Source organism: Ischnura elegans, chromosome 12, assembly GCF_921293095.1.
Source record: "Ischnura elegans chromosome 12, ioIscEleg1.1, whole genome shotgun sequence".
In the NCBI taxonomy this organism is placed as follows: Eukaryota; Metazoa; Arthropoda; class Insecta; order Odonata; family Coenagrionidae; genus Ischnura; species Ischnura elegans.
The window spans coordinates 53,340,457-53,364,732 of NC_060257.1; the positions used below are offsets into that span (position 1 = coordinate 53,340,457).

Here is a 24,276-nt window from a genome sequence, read left to right on the forward strand (position 1 = left end):
ACATGCAAAATTCGCAAATGCGATAACACGATTTTTAAAGCGAATTCCAGGGTTTTCCCGCGAATACGCGAATTTCATGTTAATTGCGACTTTCTCCAATTCAGACGCGATTTTCACCATTTTTTTATTCTGCTCATGCTTCTCCCACGAAATTGTTTTTCGAGGCGTATATTTTAGCCGTAATTTTTTCACTGCATTGGCCGCTTTCCGACCCGACGGATATTGGCCCGAGAAACGGCGTACAATGCATTGATGCTGGTAACAGCATAATGCAGCACAATATCTGTAGTCCGACCTTGCGGCAATCCGACTCCTCCAGTAGCCCAGGCAAGACGACAAATAACAAAGCGTTTATGAAAACGTTGCGAAAAAAATAAATTTCATCGCAGACTCCTATTTAATATTTGGTGTACAAGTAGAAGACTGCAATTGCGGAAGAACGCCGATATTAATATTACCCGCGGTAAAGGTGGTGCCATGAATTATAAATAAAGTTTGAAACCGGAGAAAACGTTTTTCTGACTGTCGAATGGTCGTGGAGAAAGGATTCTGCGAAATGGAGTTGTGGTTCAGTTGGAACACTACGCCTTCGCCTCGTTTAAAATGCCTTCAGGCAACAAGAAGCAACGACGCCACGTTTCCTATGTGCGAGGAAGGACGAATAGCAATCAAACAAAGTAACAACACATATACTTGTATCATCTTAAGGCTAGTAAAATAACTGGATAAATAACAACCAAAATATTATCGGGGATATCTCACAGAAGTATTTTCAAAAAATCCCCTTTTTAAATTTGTCAATTTGATTTTCATTCCATTGTTTTTTCTTTGCTGTATATAACATACATCAAAAGTTCATATGGGAGACATTTTTTGTGACTGCAATAATATACACATTATTGTTATCGTTTTCTGTGTATTGTGATCAGGCAATAGCCTTTGGGGCCACCTAAAGATTCAAAGTTGGTTTTATACCTATGATATATAAAAATGTATACTTTTTTAAAGGAGCAATAAATATGTTTTTACAATTATTATTATACAGAGTGTTTCAGGAAGAAATTGTAATACTTGAGGTGGTGGGAGGAAAGACAATTTTTACACATTTTGCGTCCATAAGAAAGTGGGCGCAAGTCCTTAGTTACTCAGCTATGGCAACGCCGATATTTTTTTGGATCCACCAGGCAGTTATCACGAAAACAGTTTTATAAGGTATCAAGCCTTTTCGAAATTTTATTTAATACTTTGGATTTTTGAAGACATTAAATAATTAAGGTAAGACGAAAATTTGCGATTATAATTTTCTGAAACAATCGCAAAATGGATGAGAAAGCGCAATCGTATTGTCGATACTCACTCTAAGCTCTCCTTTAATTAAGAGCAAATATTATGCTTTTATAAGGTTCGGGAGTAAGTTAGCCATGTCCCCAAGGTCACCTCACACAGCGGCAGCGGGAACAAGAATGACGTCATTCGGACTTTTCCCAGCATACTTAGCTCAGACTTAGCCGTCGCGTTTTCGCGCGCTTGAAAATTTTCACTTTTTATGTAATCGCGAAAAATAGATATCGTCGTTTAAAAATCTAAAACCGTGAGATGCGTGCTCCAGGAGTAATAATCTTTCGATTTAGGCAAAATAAAATAATAGGAAACCACCCTATTATTAACAATTTTCCACAAATTCTTCAATTTTAATTCAAGAACAGTGTCAATGCATTTTATTTTTCACGACTGGGCCTGGTGCAAACACATTTGAAAAAGATCATAGCCATGCTGAACAATTCTCTTCTAACAAGTGAGTGGAGCAAGAAGCATGTATTCCGACGTTTCCCCCCCCTCCTCCGCCAGCTTCGTGATGGAAGGATCATGCGCCAAGGGTCATGAATAAATCATTTGGCTTACTCAGGATTCGTACCCAGAACTCCCGATGCCGGTAAATTATGCTACCAGTTACACCACGGGGGCATTTTACTCATAGGTGAGTTCCAGACTGAGTTAACCGAACAAGAAATGGACGAAGAAGATGGAGGAGGTACTTGGTAAGCCAATGTCGGAGAAAACACCGCTTTGTGCTGTATCGCCACGGACGTTTCCTAAAGCAATGCATGTAATAAGTGACTTAGTATGCATATTCCTAATTCTATTATGCTACCCGTTAAACCACTAGGGTATTTCGCATATAGGTGAGTTCAGGACTGGGTTAACCTAACTAGAACTTGAAGAAGAAGACGTAGGTCGTATTTGTTAAGTCAATGTCGGAAAAGACCTAAGAAAACACCTCATTGTGTCCATTGAACGATGTATGAAATAAGTGACTTAATACGCACCTTTCCGATCAATTTTTCTAATGTAATGCTTCTAAACTACAATTTCTAACAATGCTTTTTTATAAAGTGTACTTTTTTCCTATTTCATTTTTTATAATGTTATTTTTCTAATACCAATATGTATAGCTGTAATTGCGCTACCAGAAAACCTAGGCATAATGCTTGGAGCTCTCATGATTTGGGCTCTAGCGTTCGTGCCTTCCAATTATATGTGCGAAATATTTGAGCATGTGAGAGATGAATTCTTCTTTCTGCCCTTAATCAACTTCTTCGTCATAAACTACATTTTTAGAAAAACTGCTTTAGAAATTTTGGTGGGGAACCAATAAGCAGTCACGAGTAAGGGTGCAAATTTCTACCGAGGGCGAGATTCGCGATTAAAAAATCATTTAAAAATAATATTTTAATTATATATATTCACTCCAGCTCACTTAAAAAATTGTTACGACACAAAAACAGGAAGTTTAGGTAGTTTCCAAGGTAATAAGACCTGAGTTGACGGATGCCCTTAAAATAAAATCGGGGACTGTTAATGACTACATTTGTATTGAGAAGACAATCAAAACAAATATTAAACACTTTCTATAGAAAAGAGCGGGTCTCAGGTACATCTTAACAATTTTCCTTTTAATTTAATAGCGGAAAATATTAAACTCTTTTGGTCCTTTGTGGAGAAATGAAAATTTGAACAATGTTAATCTTGATCTGATAATAATAATAAATGATTTTTTAAATTGCGATTTGCACCCCTGCACGTGACTGCGAACTATGCCATTCTTACTTACTGCGCTTTGGAAGGAACACCGCTCCTCCAACTTCACAATGCACTGCGGCTAACAGCAATGGGATATCCAAATTTATTGAAAGTATTAAATAAAAATACATTTGTGGTGGTGTTGTGACGGAAGAGGTGACCGATAGCGGTCCTGATTGATATATCTAGTGACCGACGATCGACCATTTGCGATTGACTCACTGAACTGAATCGTGAACGGTGATTGATATCACGGAAATGACCGACTCGGCCCATCACTACGTTGGAGTTACCATTCGTTCATCTTCGCCTTCGAAATATCACTTCCATTTCCGGCGCCAAATGTGACACCGGAGTGACGGGGAGCCCCCTTCTAACCGATAAGGTCATGAGGTCAAGCGGCATAAACTCCCTGAATATTTCGGCGTGCGGTTTGAAGCTGTCATTGGAAACCCACGAGGTCAGATGAACTTGAAATTCCGTCGTACAGTTCATGTTCATTTGTCATTGGCTTTTAACTTAGTGGCGTGGTGTCTCCATGCTTCTGGGTTTCACCGCGTGGATTTTCTTTGCGACGACTGTTTCTCCGGTATTCCAACCGGCGTCTTAAGGTCGATGTTCGAATTCAATGAAAGTGCGCATCCAGGAACACAGAAGATCCACAAGAAATAAGCAATTTCAGCTCTCCGCCATTGCGGAGTATGCAGGGAGCGAACCCGGACACCAGATACTGCTTGACGAAGCAACAGTTGTTGCAAAAGAAAATAGATATTATCCCAGGCTAATAAAGGAGGCTATCGAAATATTCAAGACGCCCGAAAACATGAATAGAGAAGACGGCTACCCTCTCCACAACTCGTGGAAGAGGGTCATACGAGAAAAGAGGAGGTGGACCAATCAGCATCCAGCATGAAAAACTGGCGCCAAGAATGCACTATATAAGTCACCAAAAATTGAATCCCGACATCGACCAGAAGACGCCGGTTCGAAAATCGGAGAAACTGTCGATGCAAAAAAAATCCACGCGGTGAAATCCAGAAGCATGGAGACATCATCTAGACAAAGCCGCGGAAAACTACGCATCAACTAGTGGCGTTGGGCTAGCTTTAATTTTTGATTTTCGTAATTATTTCCGGAACGAAAGTTTCGACATCATCATCATTAGTCAACAATCCTAAGATTGGTTTCACTCGGCTCTCCATTTCTCTCTCCTATCAGCTAGCCATTTCATAGTGACGTTATTTTCTCTTTTACATCCTATATATCTGTTCTATGTAACTCATTCGAGGCCGTCCCTTGCCCCTCTTCCCTTCCACCTGTCCTTCTATGTTTGTTTTCATCGTGTATCGTAATGTGGGCAACTATGTTTTCCCGTCTTCTGTTTAAGGTTCATACCGAAATTAAAGAGCATCAATACGAATTTATTTCCTGTCAAGCGCTTGAGAATATCTTACCCTCGCAAATTGATGACCATTTTTGCTTCATTGATAAAATTACTTTAATTTTTTTATTCCAGTCGCAAAATCCTCAGGACTGATGATTCACATCTACTTGAAGTATTTCACTTTCCTGGAAGTCCACTCTTAATAGACTCCAGAAATTATAAGGCATAATTTCATTCCCCCAACCTTTATTCGAACTCTACATGAATTACCTCTCGCTATTATCTGTAATAAAAAATCTGTTAGCTTCATATTTTCACAGTTTTTAGATATATATATGAGGTTCAGGTAATTATATTGTCATATCTTCTTATTTCTATTTTTTGCTTTTTAAAAATTCACAAACGAAGGCTATTTGTGGTTGGTTTTTCAAATATTTGTTAAATTAAAGGAACTAATCAGAGAACTAAATTCAGCTGTTGATCACCTGTGTTACAGACGTCACCGCCATTGTTTCATTTACTTGAAATACGAATTGTGTTCAGAAAATAACGCGAATTTCATTTTTTTTTTTGAAGAAAAATATTTATTTATTCATCTAAATCTATGTGTATCGCCTTCAAAATAGCCCCCATTCCATATAGTGATAATTGAAACAGCAGTAGTATTTTTCCACACTTTTTTATTCTTTCTCAACCGGTTTCAATGGTTACTCATCATTATCAAGAGCTGTCTAACCTAAGGAGCAGCAAGCCTGGTATTTATATTGAGGGTAGGTGTAGGTGGGGTAAAATATAGAAGCAGGAATGGAGGAGGGGTTGAGGTTGGGTACCCATTTGCGGGATGTCTATTCAGGGTCATTGGAAAAGGTTTTCAAGGGAGGAGGAGGGACTCTCGCGTTAAGGAAAGGTGAGGTCATCGTTGGTACCACCTTATTTATAAGCAAACAACTTCGAATATACATCTATTTCAAAAATTTCTACAAAATCCAGTTTTTTACCCTTGTCAAATATATGTAAAATTTTTAAATTAAAATCGGATGAATGGTCACAGGTATACAAGTGTTTTGCAAACATAGATTTGTCGTCACAATTTAAAAAAGACTTTTTATGTTCATCAATTCTTACGTAAAATTTTCTCCCAGTCCGGCCGACATAATAACAATTACAATCATTTGTTTTGATCTTCAGAAAGTACACTCCACTCTTTTAATTATCATTAATAGGGTCTATAGAATTAAAAAAACAGTTTACCGGAGGTGATAGGGCTATAAAAACATAACTTAAAATTATTTTTAGGAAACAATGTTCCAATTTTATATGATAGATGACCTAAAAATGGTAATTTTGTCCATTGTTCCTTTGACCGTGATGAAAAATACTACTGCTGTTTCAATTATCACTATCGATGGACTTCCACAAAGTCAACAATCAGTCCCATTCCATATTATACTCTTATGCCAACGCTTCTCCCAATCCTCTAAACACTTCTCAGACTCAGGTTAGCCTTTACGCTTCTCAATGATTTCTTTTAATGTCATCTATGCTTGAGAAACGAAATCTCTATTTTTAGAAATAGGAAAAAGTCACACGGAGCCTTGTCTAGCGAATATGGAGGCTGGGGCATCGTTGCAGTGTGGAAACGAGACTCCAGGGCGGGCTCGCCGGTTACACTCCTGGGGCAGGGACTATAAGAGCGAGCTTTTTTCCTCTGCACCCAGAAGGGGATGGACGCGAAGGAACAAGGAAGGAGGCGCCGCCGCGATAGGAACCCGACGGCGCCTCCTGGGAGTGGATAGGGAAGGAAGGGAAGGGACGAGGAATCCCGCAAAGTCACAGAGGCGGGCGGGTCCTACCATCAGCGAAACCAGGCATCAGCCATTGCTGTTCTAACAACTTTGGAGGATTATCCTATGAGGAAGAATAATCCAACGATCAAATCGTTAGATGGCATCGTTGCAGTGTAATTTTTGGCCAAAAAGTCACTAAGGAATGAATAGAGAGTCAAAATTGCCGAGCTCATAAAAACACGTCTAACCTTAGCGGCTGCCACGGACAAAGTAAACAATGAAAAAGCTGAATATAACAGCTGAATATGTTATCATAATTTAGGGACTAGTATACCAACAGACTGAAAAATTGACGACTCCGCGAAATTTAAACATTATTTCCCGTTATTTTCTGAACACACCTTGTGTTCTGTTAAAAATATTTATATATTATTATTCTGAGAGCAGCCTCCCTCAACCAAGGACTTTGGGAAGGGGTCTAGAGAATCATGCCCCTCAGTTTTATATAGCCCCTCTAAATGATCTCTCCCTGCAATGTTCCCCTTCTCCGTAAAACCCCCCCAGAAACTTCTTCTTGCTAAGACCTTGCTCACGACTTAACAGCTATCATGAGATCTTGGACCTCTTTGAAGTAGCGTAGCTTTTAAGTCCTCCGGAGGAATATTTTAATTTTGCCAGCATAGCTGTAATCATCATAAAATAGAAACTGGAAGCCTCAGGGGGCTTCATACTTAACTTGAATTTTTGTTTGTCCATTATCCCTGCAATTACGCCGTCTCGTCTGTTGTCTCAATAATTGAAAATATTTTAGTAACCCTCACCGCCATTTTGTTGGATTAAAATTAACTGGAATCATTTAAGCACCAATCTGCAAAATTAATTTTGGTTAGGACGATAATTTGATTTCAGTGGTATTCTTCATTTTCATTCGCTTTTCCCAATTACATTCTTCAATTTTCTGGTAATAGCCCGAATTTTAATTGACCGCGATGAGTTCATCTCTGAAATATTTTTATCTGCTTGCATATGCGGATATCTGAAGTTTTTAAACCGGTGGTGAGCAAATTGAATTTTATTTCGCATTAAAAGTGAGCGATGATTTTATTCGTATTTTTTTGACATTGATAGGTGGAATCTGCTTTCATTTATCAAGGCGTTCAGTTTCGGAAGTAAACATTGCAACAATTTGTTTAGTACCCACTCTTTGAGTTTTATTTCATTTTGATGATTTTGGTTTTATACGTACCTGCTCTTCTGTTGTTGTAGTAATTTAATTAGGCAATTTTTATTTCATAATTTGTATTTGCCTACATTGGCATATTTACGGAGTCCAATTGTATAACTGTATACTTAACATGTTTCAAATGATAATATCTTAGGACAATAACTTTATTATTATTAATTATTCATGCCAGTTATTGAGAAATGTTTACTACTTCTCGCTAATGAGATATTTGTTTTATCTCGTATTCCCTCATATACTTGTATTTCCTAGGTAACCGGAGGGTTTGTTTGGAAGGATATTATCCTAAGACAATGTATTCATTATTGTTGCTATTATTTTTTTTTCATACAAATCATTAAAAAAAAATTATTTCCAACTGTCCCGTAAACAGCACATAAAGGCCTTTACAACGGAGGATTAACAAAGATTAGCACAATCATTTATTGAGAAATGTATGCCACATCTCGCTAATGGAATATTTGTTTAATCTCGCATTCCCTTTTCCTAATTTACTCGTGCGTTTCCTTGATAACCGGCGAGTTTGTTTCAAAGAATATTGACCTTGGACAATAAAGTTATTATTATTACAATTATTTATTATTCATATCAATCATGGTGAAGTGTATGCTACTTCGCGCTAATGCGACATTTGTTTAATCTCGTATTCCCTATTTTCTTCGTGTGCAGCCTTGGTAACCGTTTGGTTGGTTTGGTAGGATATTATCCTAAGACATTGTATTTATTATTATTGATATTATTTATTATTCATCAATCATGGAGAATTATATGCTACTCTTCGCTAATGGAACATTTGTTTAATTTCGTATTCCCTTATTCTATTAAATTCGTGTGTTTCCTAGGCAACCGGTTGTTAGGTTTGGAAGGATAGTGTCTTAAGACAATATATTTATTATTATTATTGCCATTATTTATTATTAATTTCTGTTATTGAAAAATGTATGTTTCTTCTCGTTAACGGAATATTCTTTTAATGTCGTTTTCCCTATTGTACTCGTGTTTTTCGCAGGTAACCGGTGGGTTTGGGGCGAGCCAGGCTGTGCCCTCTTCATCTTCAGCCAGAACCTGGGCATCAACGCGTCCTCACTGTCTTTGGTGGCTCTTACCGTGGAGCGGTACGTTGGGATCTGCCATCCGATGCGCGCGCAGGCCATGTGCACCGTGTCGAGGGCCAAGAAGATCACGATGGGCGTGTGGGCCTTCGCCACCATCTACTGTTCCCCATGGCTGGGCCTAACCGAGACCAAACCGCTCAAGTACAGGTAAGACGGTTATTACTCGTTAAAATATGCATTTGAATATGCAGCGAGCATATGGAATTAGTGATGGAAAAATCGATTTAGAATAAAATCGAAAATCCAGTTTTAAATGCCGGTTTCAATGATAGATGTCTGGTGAATGACTGATGCCACAAAGGCAGCTGAATATAAAATCGATCAGATTCCCGGGAGTTCTGAATAACCAAAATGCGTGTATCCGAGTACAACAAAAAATCACCGTAGCACCTTACAACTTACCTCTTTAACTGCATGTCGAAACTAAAGTCAAACTTGCATTTCTATCTAGATGCGGAATCTTGATATTGGCTTAACCTGACCACACGCATGGAGCTCAGGATAATAGAAAGATCCTTTTTAAGGCAATATGGGAGTGCATAGGCTGACCGGCTGGTTGTAAAAACAATGTTATCTTTGAGGTTAGAATAAGCTTAAAAAAGAAGTTTTACCCTAACAAAGGGTATAATGTGCATACGAAACTCAGATTTTCATTTGAGCTAGTTTGCATTCGTCAATTGCGGGATAAATGGTGACTAGTCCATAACTATCGGTTGAGAAGGAAATTCATTTCCCTATAGTGATATCAATATGAAATAAAATAGTAACAGATGCGTTAAGCCGGAGATTTCCGCAACAAAACAACGTTAAAACATCGATTTTATTTTGTTTGATGCGCTAGGTTTAAGTTGATTTCTTTGGATGTACACTCTAAAAGGTTAAATGTAATTTAATATAAATATCTCGTGGTAACTCGGTGATCCTTTTTTATAATCTTAAATAAACTCTAAATTTCGACGAAAAAAATCCACCATTTTGTATGGTATTGGACACATATAGTACAACTAAGTCGTGAAGGTTAATGATAATTAACAATAACTAACCGTTAAATGATAAAGCAAAGTTTTGTTGCTATCTAATCACTACAAATGGTGTAGCATTGGTTTTAACATGATAAATTTCGAAAAAATTGAATACGTGCAAATTTTGCGATATATTTTCAGCTTTGAGGAGGTGTAATTTGTTTAAATAAGTAACCTATAGAAATTGGTTTGCCTCAAAACATTAACTAATGAGTTGACGACAACTGTTCGAAATTTCGAGTTTTAAACTAAAAAAACATTTTTGTGGTTTTGTCCAGGTTTTTTCGATTTCAGCTTCATGTGCGGCGGTGAGAATTACATGAATTGTTCATTATAACTACAATTACCAGCGGTGGTGGAGATTTATCAGAGATTGCCTCGATCCTTGACCAACCGATTTCATGGAAGGTACTTTAAGTGGAGCACTCCGTCTGTCGGATGGGACGCAAAGCCGTGGTCCCGTTGGCGACTCTCTTCACCCCTTACATAATCGCGTAGGGTCTATGTGAATAAAAATTACATTTAGTTAAATATTTTACCTACTTCCATCCCTTGTAATCTCATGACATTCTTTTCTATTTCTTCCATTGCTATTTTTCTGTCCGGATATAAGTATCATGTATAAAAAAATACCGTTTTGACCTTAGACGTCATCATCACTGGTCAAAAATCCTAACATTGGTTTGACGCAGCTCTTTACTCAATTCTCCTATCCGCTAATCTTTTCACACCTACGTATTTCTTCTCTTTCACATCCTTCTTTACCTTTTCCATATATTTTGTTCGAGGTCTTCCTTTTCCGTTCTTGCCATCCACTTGTCCCGCGACGATTGTCTTCACCAGGCCATCATGTCTGAAGATGTGGCATATAAGGTTGTTCCGTCTTCTTGTTAGGGTTTTCATGAGGCTTCTCTCCTCTCCTACTCTTCTTAGGACTTCCTCATTACTAACTCGGTCGATCCATCTGATCCTCATCATTCCTCTGTAGCACCACATTTCGAAGGCCTCTATCCTTGCTTTCTCCGCTGCTTTCATTGTGCATGCCTCACGTCCATATGGGAGCATGCTGCAAATGTAGGTTCTTCCTGTATAAATTGTTTCCTTACTTCCATATTTAAGTTTCCCGCTATTTGTAGGTCTCTCTTTTGGTTGAATGCTCGTGTGTGTTGACAAATACCCCTCTATGACTCTCTGTATGATACAATTTTGATGTGCGAAGACAGTGCTTGCAAATTGTCTGTAAAACTATGCATTAGACCGCTGAATCTTTTGGTAAAAAAATCTAAAATGCTTAAAATAGTATGACTTTCTTCTAGCTAAAAATCCAGATTTATACTCAATCATTTTGCCATTTAACACAATGGAAGTACTTGTCTATTTCCACTCGTATTTAATTGTATTGATTTTTTTGAAAATGCCGTTATGTGCCGAAATCTGGGTCGGTAGAAATAATAATAGTCGAAATAGACAAGTATTTTCATTATATTAAATATCAAAGATTTCCACCGAATTATGTCGGAAAATGTCGGTTATCATTTATCAATTATCACTTTCTGAGTCAATATGATCCGACGCGAGTAATTACGTAACTATTTCTCACGTGACTACTTAAGGGTTATGAGAAGGCTAATGCCGACGCCGGGTTTCTCTCTACCCATCCTCACTTTTCTACCATTCCCTCATGACGCAAATAACCTTTGCTGTCGATCGCCTCCTCCAAATGTCATGCCAATAAAAAAAGGCTGTGAGAATTGGCCCAGTAACAGAGGATTCTCAAAGCATTGGAAGCTTCTCAAGTAGTATGGGAAAAGTACCCACAGCGACAGTTACTGAAGCATCTTCTCTCGTCACCGTCCTCAAGTTTCAAGGAGATTCCACTGAATATATGTGAATTGATTCAAATACTGAAATCAACCAATTGTTTCTCATCCTTTCATTACACCGTTTTCCCAGATCTAACGTTTCAGTGAATGAAGTGGCATATTTTACCCAAAAACAACTAATTTTTTGTAAATTTACGTACTATAATCACTTGCTACATTCAGTCGAGGCTTTTTGGAAGAATTAAAGGTAATTGATACGCTTTCGTCATGATAAAAAAGTCATATTCCATATTCATATCATAATCATCCCATTATGGATATTTTGTTAACGTTAAATATCGTTAGATAGCAGGATTATAATGAGCACTCTCATCCAAAGTTGCATTTTAAAACTTGCTTTCATTTACACTGTAATTAAAGACTGGTAAATTCAAAAAACGATCGGAAAAATTGTGCATCCACAGAGAAACTTACTAAGCGTATGGCGCTGGTTGCATTTTAAACTTCTCACGTAAACGTTTCTACAGGGGTAGCTATGTTTTTACCTAGCAACGCGGTTTTTGTGATTACCTGTTTTCACGATCGAGGGGTGAAACAATTATTATTATCATTATCATTAAAGTATTCTACCGATTAAGGTGGAGTGCTATCATGGAGTACTTCAAAAGTATTCAGGCCGTCTCCCTTTCTTTCATAGACTTCCCTCTTCAATGCACAAAAAAGGCCGACTCACTTTCATTCAATCAAAACATCCCATTCTATTCCTTCCTCTCCCTCGCTTACCCAACACACTACCCAGTAACGGATTAAGCATCAAAATTTGGGAGAGGGGGTATTAACATAGGCCCGGGGATCATGGAACATCTCCCGAGAGTTTTTACGGTAGGGAGTGCTACGCTCCACAGTAAATACAACTCACTCTTCTCTTACGTTGGTGACGTTTGCGACTTGTAGTCTTAAATTTGCATAAACTTTCCCTGTACTCTATTACAAATATACAAAACTAGTAAACTAATAAAAAGAATTTTTTGATATTTAAATTTTGTTATTAGTTTTTTTTAAATTAATTTTTATTTAGGAGGGGGCTATGACCCCAGTGACCCCCATAAATTCGCCCCTGACCTCTACCTTCAACATTTCCTCCCCGATAAGTTCTTGCTCCGTGGCAATGAAAAATTCCATCCGCTGAATGACGATGTATTCGGAGAAAACTTCGACGAGTATCAAAAGAAGATATGAGAGAAAACAAGGACGGTGCGGTAAGCATTTCTTGGAGGAGACAGCCCGACTGTCAGAAACTTCGCGAGACGCAGCTGAGCTTGTTTCCCGATCCAGCTGCGGCTTCAAGATTTTTTATTAAGTTTTTTTTTTACCCCGTCAATTTCTCAAGAACTCACTCGGAACACCACTCATCCTTGCCATTCGGAATCTTGGAGAAGTTCGTGGAGAGGAATTGGAGTAGGTACTAAAGGCTACCCCTTTTCCAACGTCGTGGGAGGAATGCCAATAACTGCTGTCGCATACGACCCTTCGCCGCAGATGGTCTCATCGAGAAGTACGACGCGACGTCAGGTGTGGTTCATCCAGTACCATTGTTACAGGTTTTCTTAATCACCCACCTTACCACGAAATTTTAATCGCGGCAGGGAAAATTAGGAGTACTAACATCAATTCCTGAGAATAAACATTTAAATTTTTCCTGGTGAATACTTCTGACGAATATTTCTCGGGTTTGCATCCAGGTTAAAGCATTTATACCAGCCGACGTTTCGAAAGACGACTTGTCTTCCATCGTCAAGACTGTGTTACTTTATGGAAGTCCAATTTCAATTTGAGTGTGAAATTGGACTTCCATAAAGTAACACAGCCTTGAAGATGGAAGACAAGTCGTCTTCCGAAACGTCGGCTTGTACAAAAGCTTTAACCTGGATGCAAACCCGAGAAATATTCGTCAGAATTCTTGATTAATTGAATTTCTTAATGAATCAGGTCGTTTGTTACGATTCACATAAAGAGTGAATCTCTGTTTAAAAGGACATATAGCTCTTGCTGCACGGGTCCATTTTGTTGACAGATTACTTGCTCACAGCTTATGCTATTCATCATTATTTGTCAGCAATAGGGCAGTTTCCTTCATCAAAAAAAACGAAAGGCTTTGATTGCGATTCCTTACCCACCATTATTTTATTCATAATATACAAATTATTTGGTGTTAGAAATCCCAGTTTAGACGAATGGCAATGGTCAATTTTAATCGCATTTGAAAAAGGCCACATTGGCGACCATGCGATGGCACTCCACGTGACGTCACAGGGACCTAGTTTCTATACGAATATATAGGAGTTTTTCATTGCCTGAGGTTACCAATGCATGCATGGGGCACAGAGCTCAGGGAAATGTGTCTTAATAATCACCTATTAAAACTGGCTAAGGTCGGAAAGTTTCATTCGTTTGATAAGGTATTAATAATCCTTATTTAAGCCAAGCGCTACCAGCTAGCAGGGTACTCTGCTACCTGCAAGCATCCTGCGTCGTATCAGCGCTCAAAGCCTCACCCCAAGGTCACCTCATTTGCGGCTGCGGGAACCAGAACGACGTCACACGGAGTGTTCTCAGCATTCATACTTACCCGTCGCGTTTTCGCGTGCATGAAAATTTTCGCTTTGCATTTAATCGCGAAAAAAAGATATCGTCATTCGAAAATCTAAGAGCGTGAAATGCGTACTCCAGGAGTAATAATCTTTCGATTTAGGCAATAAATAAAATAATAGGAAACCACCCTATTGGTAGAAACTTTTAGTGTATTTGGGTACTACGTGCGTCCGATGTTAATTATTGTTTATTTCTTTGTTGCGTTTAGTCTCCTTCTTGCTCTTACAAGGAAATAGTTACTAATTTTAATTAAAGAAAGTGGGAAATAAAGAAGCATTTTTTGGTCTACCAAGCTAAAGCTAAGTTCTATAATTCGTTAGCTTCGTCCATTTAAATTCTATGAAGATTAATGATCCATTAAAATTTTTGATAAAATTTTTAATAAAAATTCTCAACGTTCCCAAATCTTACAATTTTGGCAAAAAGTACTGGTCCAGCCACACAAGTGTGTAGCGAAAGAAAATTTTGTGGAGGCAACAATACTGTAACATGGAGACGTCAAAACCTTCTGCCTGAAAATGTAGAAAAATTGTATTTTTCCGCATGAGAATTTGAAAGGATCAAAAATTTCATGATTCATCCATTAATCTTTGTTACAATTGTGCAAATGCATACACTCGGGTTTTTTTTTTTAGTAGTTTGGATACATAAATAAATTAAATTGCCCACATATTACGAGAGGTTAATTCATTTCAAAAGTGCTTATAGAAATATTTAAGACATATTAATTTTTTTTCAGCTCATAATTTTGACACAATTACCATCAAAGTTCCTCATTATCTTTTCTTTTTTACATTTGGCTGAGCATTATAGAGCAGAATAGAAAACTCTCAAGGGAAATGGAAAAATGAGAGTATGCTGGAGCACGAATTGCTGTATTGTCAGGTCCAGAAATTATCATACTCGACTCGACTCGATACTCGACTTGAGATCAAAAAGTACTACTCGCACATCCCTAATAAATATCATTAATAAAAAACCAATTTTGGGCCTCAGTATCTTTAGAATTTCATTCTTGTGGAGAAGCTTGTTAATGTCACCAAATTCATTGTGGCAGCCATTATTCCACACCTTGTAACAATCAGGAAGCATGCGAGCCAAGAACCTTGAAGCCTGTTTGGTATTCATTGGATTCAATTTGAGTATGTCAGATATCACCGAATAAAACGATTGTAAAGGGACAAACGACCGACAAAAATTGCAAAAACTCCCAGAGTGACCAGAAAAGGCCGCAAGCCTTTTCTGGCGAAAGTGAGTCATATCTTTAAAATCCTTCTTTTATTTCACTTCTCAGTACGTTAAGTTCCTATTTGGGAAGTCATAAAGCTTCCGCCCACAATCTTGGCTCTTAACTTCCTCGTAATTATATCTTTCCTCTATCTTTGTATTTCTATCTCTCTTTCATGTAGCCGCCGCATTTCTAGTGCTTCGCATCCTCCTTCTCCTGCTTCTAGCGTCTTCTCAACCTCCCGAATTTCTACGAATTCTCTTCTTATTATGATGACTGTGAATACAGACCTAGAGAAATTCGCAACGTTTTCCTCAAGTCTTAACCGTGATAGTAGCATTTGCATGTGTGTTTTGCATTCATTGGTCATGCAATTTGTCAATTTCTTTACAGTCGTAACGCGGTTTTAATATAGTCCTAAGTCGCAGTAGCTGGTGTATTTGAATGACAACGTCAATTTTAGAATTCGTAACGCATTGAAATTAATTTTTCGTGTTTTTTTATTAATTTCTTTTTTAATATTTTTGGTTAGGCCTATATATATATTTTGCTACTATATTTTTTATAGATGTTCATCATCATCATTAGTCAACAATCCTCTATTCATCCTAAGATTGTATCCATGATAAAAACACAAATGGTAATTTCCACACTATTTAATTTAGCACTTAAAGACCGACCATGGTTTCGACACTTTGTGTCATTATCAAGGTAATCCAACCAACACTCTCTTGGTATTTATACCTAGGCCAAGGTAGGAGGTGGGGGCATACGGAATTGGAGTGAGGAGAGTGGGAGGGGGAAGTTTAGTTGAACTAATGAATGAAAACCGAAACCAGAAGACATACAACAAGAGGAGCGTGGTAAAGGTCAGGGTTTTGACGTCACGTTTAGGAAGCTTTAACAAAGGTGAGTCAGTACAAAATAAAGCATCATTAAAAAGTCCATCCGGGCTATTGGAAATTTCAAAATTTTCCATAAAATCTAATTTAAGACCTTTGTCAATACAATGTAAAATATCTATGTCAAAATTGCTAAAATGGTTATTCAGGCATAAATGATTAGCTGAACAAGATTTTCCGTCATTATATATAAAACTTCTTCTGTGTTCCTTCACTCTGTCTTTAAACCTTATATCGGTCTGGCCAACTTAACACAAACCACAGTCCTCTCACTTTAGTTTGTACACTCCACTCCGTGGATATAACAATATTCCACAAAATCAAGCGTGAAACGATTTTATACAATCCAAAGATTGGTTTGAGGAAGCTCTCCATTTCTCTCTCCTATCCGCTAACCTTTTCATAGCCACCTACTCCATACGCCATAGTTACTCAGTCATCGGTAATAGGGTAGTTTCCTTCATCAAAGAAAACAAAAGGCAATAATTGCGATTCGTTACCCACCATTAGTGTATTCATAATATACAAATTATTTCGTTTTATAAATGCCGGTGTAGACGAATGGCAATGGTCCATATTTATCCTCATTTGAAAAGGGCCAGATTGGCGCCCATGCGATGCCACTCCACGTGACGTCACAGGGACCTAGTTTCTAAACGAGAAGATAGGAGTTATACGTCGTCTGAGGTTACCAATGCATGCATGAGGCGCAGAGCTCAGGGAAACATGTCTTAATAATCACTTATTAAAACTGGCTAAGGTCGGAAAGTTTTCCTCGTTTCATAAGGTATTAATAATCCTTATTTAAGCCAAGCGCTACCAGGCGGCAGGGCACTAGGCTACCCGCTGGCAGCCTGCGACGTATCAGCGCTAAGCCTCGCCTCAAGGTCACCTCACCGGGCGGAGGGGGAACCAGAAATACGACGTACGGAGAGATTTCCCATCATTCCTACTAACGCGTCGCGTTTTCGCGCGCTTGAAAATTTTCACTTTTCATTTAATCGCGAAAAATAGATATTATCATTTAAAAATCTAAAAGCGTGAAATACGTACTCCAGGAGCAATAATCTTTCGATTAAGGCAATAAAAAAATAATAGGAAACCCCCCTATTGCGTGTAATTGGATTATGACCTTGGAACTCAAGGTAATGAGTGCTCCAGGAGGTGCAATTCTGACGCACCCGCTAGATGAACTTGCTCTCTAGGGGTAAAAAAGGCACTAGAGCAGGTTGGCCAGAGAAACGATGAATATGTCATTATCATCATTAGTCACCAATTCTAAGATTGGTTTGACGCAGCTCCCGTCCTCCAACCCTCTGGATAGTCTGAATGGAATTGCATTGTCAATCTTTGGCAGTAGTTTACTCCAGGTTGTCGATGAGCTGATTCACGCATACCTTCCTGTTTTATCGTGTTCAAACTTCGGTCATGGAAATGATAGATGTGATGATTAATCATCATTCTTCAACAATCCTAGGATTGGTTTGACGCAGCTATCCATTCCTCTCTCCTATCCGCTAACCTTTTCATAGCGACGTATTCCTTCTCTTTCACATCTTTTATAACCTGTCCTATGTAATTCGTTCGGGGCCGTCCCTTGCCCTTCTTTCCTTCCACCTGTCCCTCTACGATTGTCTTCATCAGGCCACCATACCTCAAAATGTGGCCAACTGTGTCCCGACTTCTGCTTAAGGTTTTTAGAAGACTTCTCTTTTCTCCCATTCTTCTTAGCACTTTCTCGTTAATAACACGGTCGATCCGTTTTATCTTCATCATTCTTCGGTAGCAACACATTTCGAATGCTTCCACTCATGACATCTCTGCTGGTTTCAACGTCCAAGCCTTGCTTCCGAAGAGACATGTACTCCATACGTTAGCAGGGGCGTAGCTAGGAATTAAGGCTGGGGGGGGGGGTTTAGGTGCAACTAATACCGGGGTGTGAGGTGCTATGGAATACCCACCAGCATAAGCGGTAGGTGCGAGATTAATAAATTGCGGAATTTTAAGATAAACGGTACAAAATGGTGAGTTTTACGGCTTTCAGAGGAATATTTAATTAATCCTTACACTATTGTATTGGTAATATCAAACCAATTAAGTAAAATGGATTAAACTTAAAAATTTCTCTGAGCTGTGGGGGGGAGGGGGTTTTAACCCCCAAAACACCCCCCCGTCGCTGCGCCTGTGCATGTTAGTACATAAAATGCAATGGGATACTGGCTGTAATATCGATGCGGTAATATTCGCAGTGTCTACTAAATAAATGGAAACTCCACGTATTGTTTTATTGATCAATCTCAGCGCATGACTGGTTTGGTGGCAACTCGAGGCCAGAGGCTAACATCCTTAAGATAATGGGATTTGAGCCTGACCGCGTCTTTTCTGAACTTGCCCAGGGGGAGGGAGAATGGGTCAGCGTTGGGGAGTGGTTGAACGCAAGACCTGAAGCTTGAATCAAGGTCGAGACCCCGCACCTTCTGGGCTCCTTAAAGAGGATCAGTCAGCTGTGTCGTGAACAATGGGGGTCCAGGGCGTGTAACTGAGGCAGTCTGAAACTTGAAGTCAAGGAGACTGCATAGAGGAGGCCCAATTCCATCCCATAGAAGACTCATTTCTGTTGCCACCTCGATCGCATTCTAATCGGTTTTCAAAAATGTCCGCGGGGCGGTGATGAGTGAAATGCGATCCACTTTTTCCCAATATTTTGCAATGTAGTGTTTTTAATTGCGAGGAATAGCATTGAAAAGTAATGAGTTTGATTGGTCACATCAACATGTGTATGAATTTCGGTTAAGATCCCTAATTATACCTTCTTTCCCCGTGAAACTCGGATCACTTTGTCCGTCAGCGACACGAGTGGCGACTTCTGTAAAGGCCGCTTCACACGGTGAATGATCATTCTAATGACCATCATTCACAGTGTATAACGGAAATTTCCTGTATTCGAATGATCATTCGAATGAAATTTCAGGCATGTTCTAATTTGCTTGAATGATTTCCGTGAATGATATGAGCACATGGCGTCCATCTTGACATTGGCGTCCATCTCGGAATTTTAAGATCATGTAGAAAAACTTTGGAAGCATAGTAACGCATGCGATAGCTCAAATAATTAATATTAACTTCGAAAGAAAGTAAATTCACAAACATCAATTCTCTAAATAGGGTAATTCGGGAATAACATTCCGGATTTTTAAAGTTCAAAAACGTCGTTTTTATCCTCGATTGCGTCTTTATTTTGTTCATTTTATAATCATCAACCTTTTTTTAATGATTTGAACGCTAAAGTTTGGGGTGAGAGTCCCAATTTATGCCAATAAGAGCTGTAGCCGGTGGTTTGAGAATAAAATAAAATAAATGAATAAATAAAATAGCCATTTCTAAGCGGGGCTGCTTATGTGAGAAATTAAATTTCGAGACTTCTTATTTTAAAAAGTGTAAATGTTCTACTAAATCATAATTATTGTGGCAGCTACGTACTTCACCATTAAACTTTACAGCACAAAAGAACACTTTGTTTAAATCTTTCCTGAATAGAGCTGAAAAGTTTAAATTTTTTAGATTTTACTTAGAACCAACATTGGGCTATAATGGGTTAAAAACAAGCCCACACCCAAATTCTTGCCCAGAGATGCATGAATTTATGTTGTCTGCGGTCATACATACATCCCGAAACAGTTTCGGAGAACTCATTCACCACTGTGGACTCCTGCTCTTCAAAGAGAGGTGACACCTACGTTCACTTAGCCCAGTGGAAGGTGTTTTACGGTGAGATGGCATGAGCACTTTCCTTATCAGGAGTGTTTTCATCCTCCAAGGGAAATCAAAAGAGCCCACGCAATTCCATGCGAAGGTATGCTCGTGGGAGAGTTCCTACGACATTATCTAACGCCTAAAGTTACACCTCCAAATAAAACCTATGATAGCATGAAATCGTTAGTGTTTCCACTTCACTTGCAAGTATTCAAAGCAATGATTAACTGTGACGAAGTGGTATGAATACGTTATGCCTGGAAATTTTGATTTTAGAACGAATAAATTAGAACGTATTTTTCCGCGGCGATGGTTTGATCTCTGCATTTCTCCAGGGTTTTCTTCAGGTTGAAGGACCTTAAGACCCTTCAACCTGAAGACGCTGGCAGGATAGCCAGCGAAACTGTTGTCTACAAACAAGCTGACGCGGAAGAAAACCCTGGAGAAATGCAGAGATCAAATAAATTAGAAAAATAAATTATATTGTTATTAATTATACATATATTTATTTACTGTTTTATGTAGTATTTGTATAAATATTACGGTATATTTTCTTACCCGCCAAATCAGAATTATTTTATTTTTGTGGCGACTCCCTTAAAGCGACTACTGGCCCAGGCACAACTATCCTCTCATTTTCTCTCAACTGCTGTAACAGGGTTCCCACTCAACCGTGAAAACCTTAAAACCTTAAAGCCATGAATTTAGTCTAAAGTTAAAAAACCTGGAAATAGTCGTGAATTCGTCATAAAACCTAAAAAATCTCTCAAATTAGATTGTAGAACTACAACTGACAGATGAAAAGAAAAATCGATTTTTGGATCATGTTCGAGTCACGTGCAGACACTGTCCACTCATTAATCTACACACGTGCATTCGAAGAGCAGCTATTGGTCCGTGAGCCATGGCTACACATTGACCTTGAGCCTGTGATTGGAAGACCGGTAACCGGTAAAGTGTTCATTAACCCTGGCGGAAAATCAGACACTTCTTCACTTCCCTGCCAACCTGCTCTCTCTCCATTTCCCCACTCACAACCAGGCCCTCCATTTTGCGAATGATAGGTGACGTCATGAGTGGTAGCACTTTCATTGCTGCGTTTGCATTCACTGCGTATGTCGCGTTTGTTAAATTTGTAGTTAATGTGCGGCCGATGATTGTCATCTTCATCACTGGTCAACAATCCTAGGATTGGTTTGACGCAGCTCTCCACTCAGTTCTCCCATCAGCTAATCTTTTCACACCTTACGTATTTCTTCTCTTTCACATCCTTCTTCACTTGTTCCATATATTTTGTTCGAGGTCTTCCTTTTCCGTTCTTGCCTTCCACTTGTCCTTCGACGATTGTCTTCATCAGGCCATCATGTCTCAAGATGTGGCCGATAAGGTTGTTCCGTCTTCTTATTAGGGTTTTCATGAGGCTTCTCTTCTCTCCTACTCTTCTTAGTACTTCCTCATTACTAACTCGGTCGATCCATTTGATCCTCATCATTCCTCTGTAGCACCACATTTCGAATGCCTATATCCTTGCTTTCTCCGCTGCTTTCATTGTGCATGACTCACTTCCATATAGGAGCATGCTCCAAATGTAGGTTCTTATAAATTGTTTCCTTACTTCCATATTTAGGTTTCCCGCTATTTGTAGGTCTCTCTTTTGGTTGAATGCTCGTGTGTGTTGACAAATACCCCTCTATGACTCTCTGTATGATACAATTTTGATGTGCGAAGACAGTGCTTGCAAATTGTCTGTAAAACTATGCATTAGACCGCTGAATCTTTTGGTAAAAAAACCTAAAATGCTTAAAATAGTATGACTTTCTTCTAGCTAAAAATCCAGATTTATACTCAATCTCTTTCAAAATCAAGATTTGTACTCTTGTTAAGGTTTTCCCGATGATTATAACGCGATCAATATTTCTGCCTAAAATGGTTTATCTAAAAACCGTGAATTTGACGACATTTAGACTGCGAAAACCTGGAAAAAACCGTGAATTTTATATTTTACTTTGAGCGGGAACCCTGTCGAAATAAGTAACTGATGCCAGGGTCTCACATCTGAAATTTGCTGAAAATGGGATTATTTTAATTACTGCTACAAGAACCCTAAAGTTAAAAATATTTTGAAAAATCAGTCTCATTTCGGAAACAGACTCTTACGGAGAAAAGCTTAAAAAGGTTTGATAAAAATTTGAAAGCAGTATATTACGTGTTTATTTTTCTCAATGAATTTTAAGTTTCCATTTTCGTAAAAGTTATCGAAACAAAATCCTTTGAAGAGCAATGGCGGCAAAGAGCTTGAGTGACCATTTCATCCTCGTTACGCTTCCAAATGTTTGTTTGTAGCACCTTCTCAGCGTAAATGGCTCTGAGTGGATGGGCAATATCGTTTGATTTGATAACCTCTTGATGGAATGGGATAATTGGGCACTCACGGGTGAGGTTGCGTGCTTCGGGCGTCATGTTATCGATCTATTTGATATCCTGAAAGCCATGACCTTGAAAATACCTGAGTTGTGAGAATCTAAGCCCATGAATCATGTTCAAAAGTCATATTTATTAAGATTTTGGGGAAAATATTGGAAGGAGATTGATTTGTACATATACCAAGCATGTTTATGCTTCATTTTAATGACAACTTAGAATTACTATTCGAATATTCTTTTAAAGTTTCGCGCGCAAAGCGTGGTAATGCAGCAATCACTCACTCCGGCGTATTTTCATGATGTCCATATAAATTATGCTAAATGTAAATAATGCATTTACGGATTATATAAAAATTACAAGTAAATAAAAAAAAATGTTTATCTCAGTTTTATTTTTTCTTTCTGGGTGAATTGTAGGAGTAGATTATGTTTAAACACTTTTGTTAATTAACAACAAATTTTCTATCATAAAAACGCAAAAAAAGCCGTTTTATTTATCTAAATTAACTTTTGCTTCTTATTGTGGAAGCTAAATGCTGTAGACGTAGTAGTTTTCCTTAGGATGAGTTACAAAGTTCATGAAATTGAACAAACGGCTTATTTTACGGTGCTCAGAGACATTAATGGCACTGGCTCGTCTACATTTTTGAAATTTTCGTGAAAAAAATAAATCAGAATTTAGAATGAAGATTTCTTTAAAATCACGTTTTGTTCATTATTTTTGTATGCACACAAGCCCATATATAAAATTGCAAAGTACAGTGGCACATCATTCTGAAGCCGACTGTAGGTAGATGTATCAAAGATGATATTTACATTACTGTCTCGTAAAAATGAACCTCTCTGGAAAATCAGGATAAATATTATGCATAAATTTTATTTCAGAGAATTCGTGTGGGGAACTATAATCACTTCATAATTAACGCAAGTATGCATTCTATCATTACGACTTGATTGGTCGAATTGAATGAAAACCCATATGATTAATGATTGAAATGGAACATTACGTAGAATTGTATCATGCTGAATCTGATTGATGATGTGAGGATTGAAATGATTGATGATTAATAATGGAATTGTCGGGGAGAATTTAATGCTGGGCGCGAACATTTGGATCCTAATATTTAAGTCGTCACTAGAAGGGAGCTTTTCTAGATTGTCTATACGCTACATAACGCTTGTACTCAGGTAGTTCGGTGGTGGAAATTGTAAGATATTTTATTTTCTTTTTCTTGAGCTTATTTGATAAAATTGACTCCAAAATTTATTTCTCCTTATTAACCGTTTCAAATAGAAAAAATTAAAGTTAATAATTACTAATAAAGTTTCAAGCAAAGGTATTACGAGTAAAGACATTGGTTAGATAAGCTATTAAATCAGGCAAAACTGTATGTATCAGGTAAATTTTACTCGGTTATAGATATATTTAATTCGGTAAAACCCATCCCGAAGTTCGCTCTGAGAAAATGGTTTCGTGGTGGAACTGGTTAACACGCCTGACCGGCAATCGGGAGATTCGGGTTTGAATCCCGGTTAAGTCAAATATTTTTTCAAGGTGAACTTCATCCTTTGGTGTATTTAACTTTGCACCCTTACGCGTGACTGCGTGCAAAGTCACTAGTTCCTGCAGTGCTTTGAAATTCGTCGTCGCAGACCAGCGACAAAATAAGGGTTTTTCACCCCGACAGTGGCGTAGTAAGCACGACCCTCGCCAAAATATTTTTTCATGGCGAACTTCATCATTTGGTGTATTTAAATTTAACTCATTGACTATACTTTCATACTTCTCACGATAAAAAAGATTCAAATAGCTACGAATAAATAAAATAATTTAGAGTAGATAGGTAAGCATAATAAATGCAA

At 38.2% G+C, this 24,276-nt stretch overlaps 1 protein-coding gene across 1 annotated transcript in view; it reads left to right on the plus strand.

The window, feature by feature from the left end:
• Nucleotides 1–24,276, plus strand: part of LOC124168682 (thyrotropin-releasing hormone receptor-like) — a 101,765-nt gene that overhangs the window by 28,988 nt on the left and 48,501 nt on the right. The window contains exon 3 of the mRNA XM_046546949.1: nucleotides 8,505–8,757. Coding sequence (XP_046402905.1) covers nucleotides 8,505–8,757 — 253 coding nt within the window. The remainder of the gene's footprint in view (nucleotides 1–8,504; nucleotides 8,758–24,276) is intronic.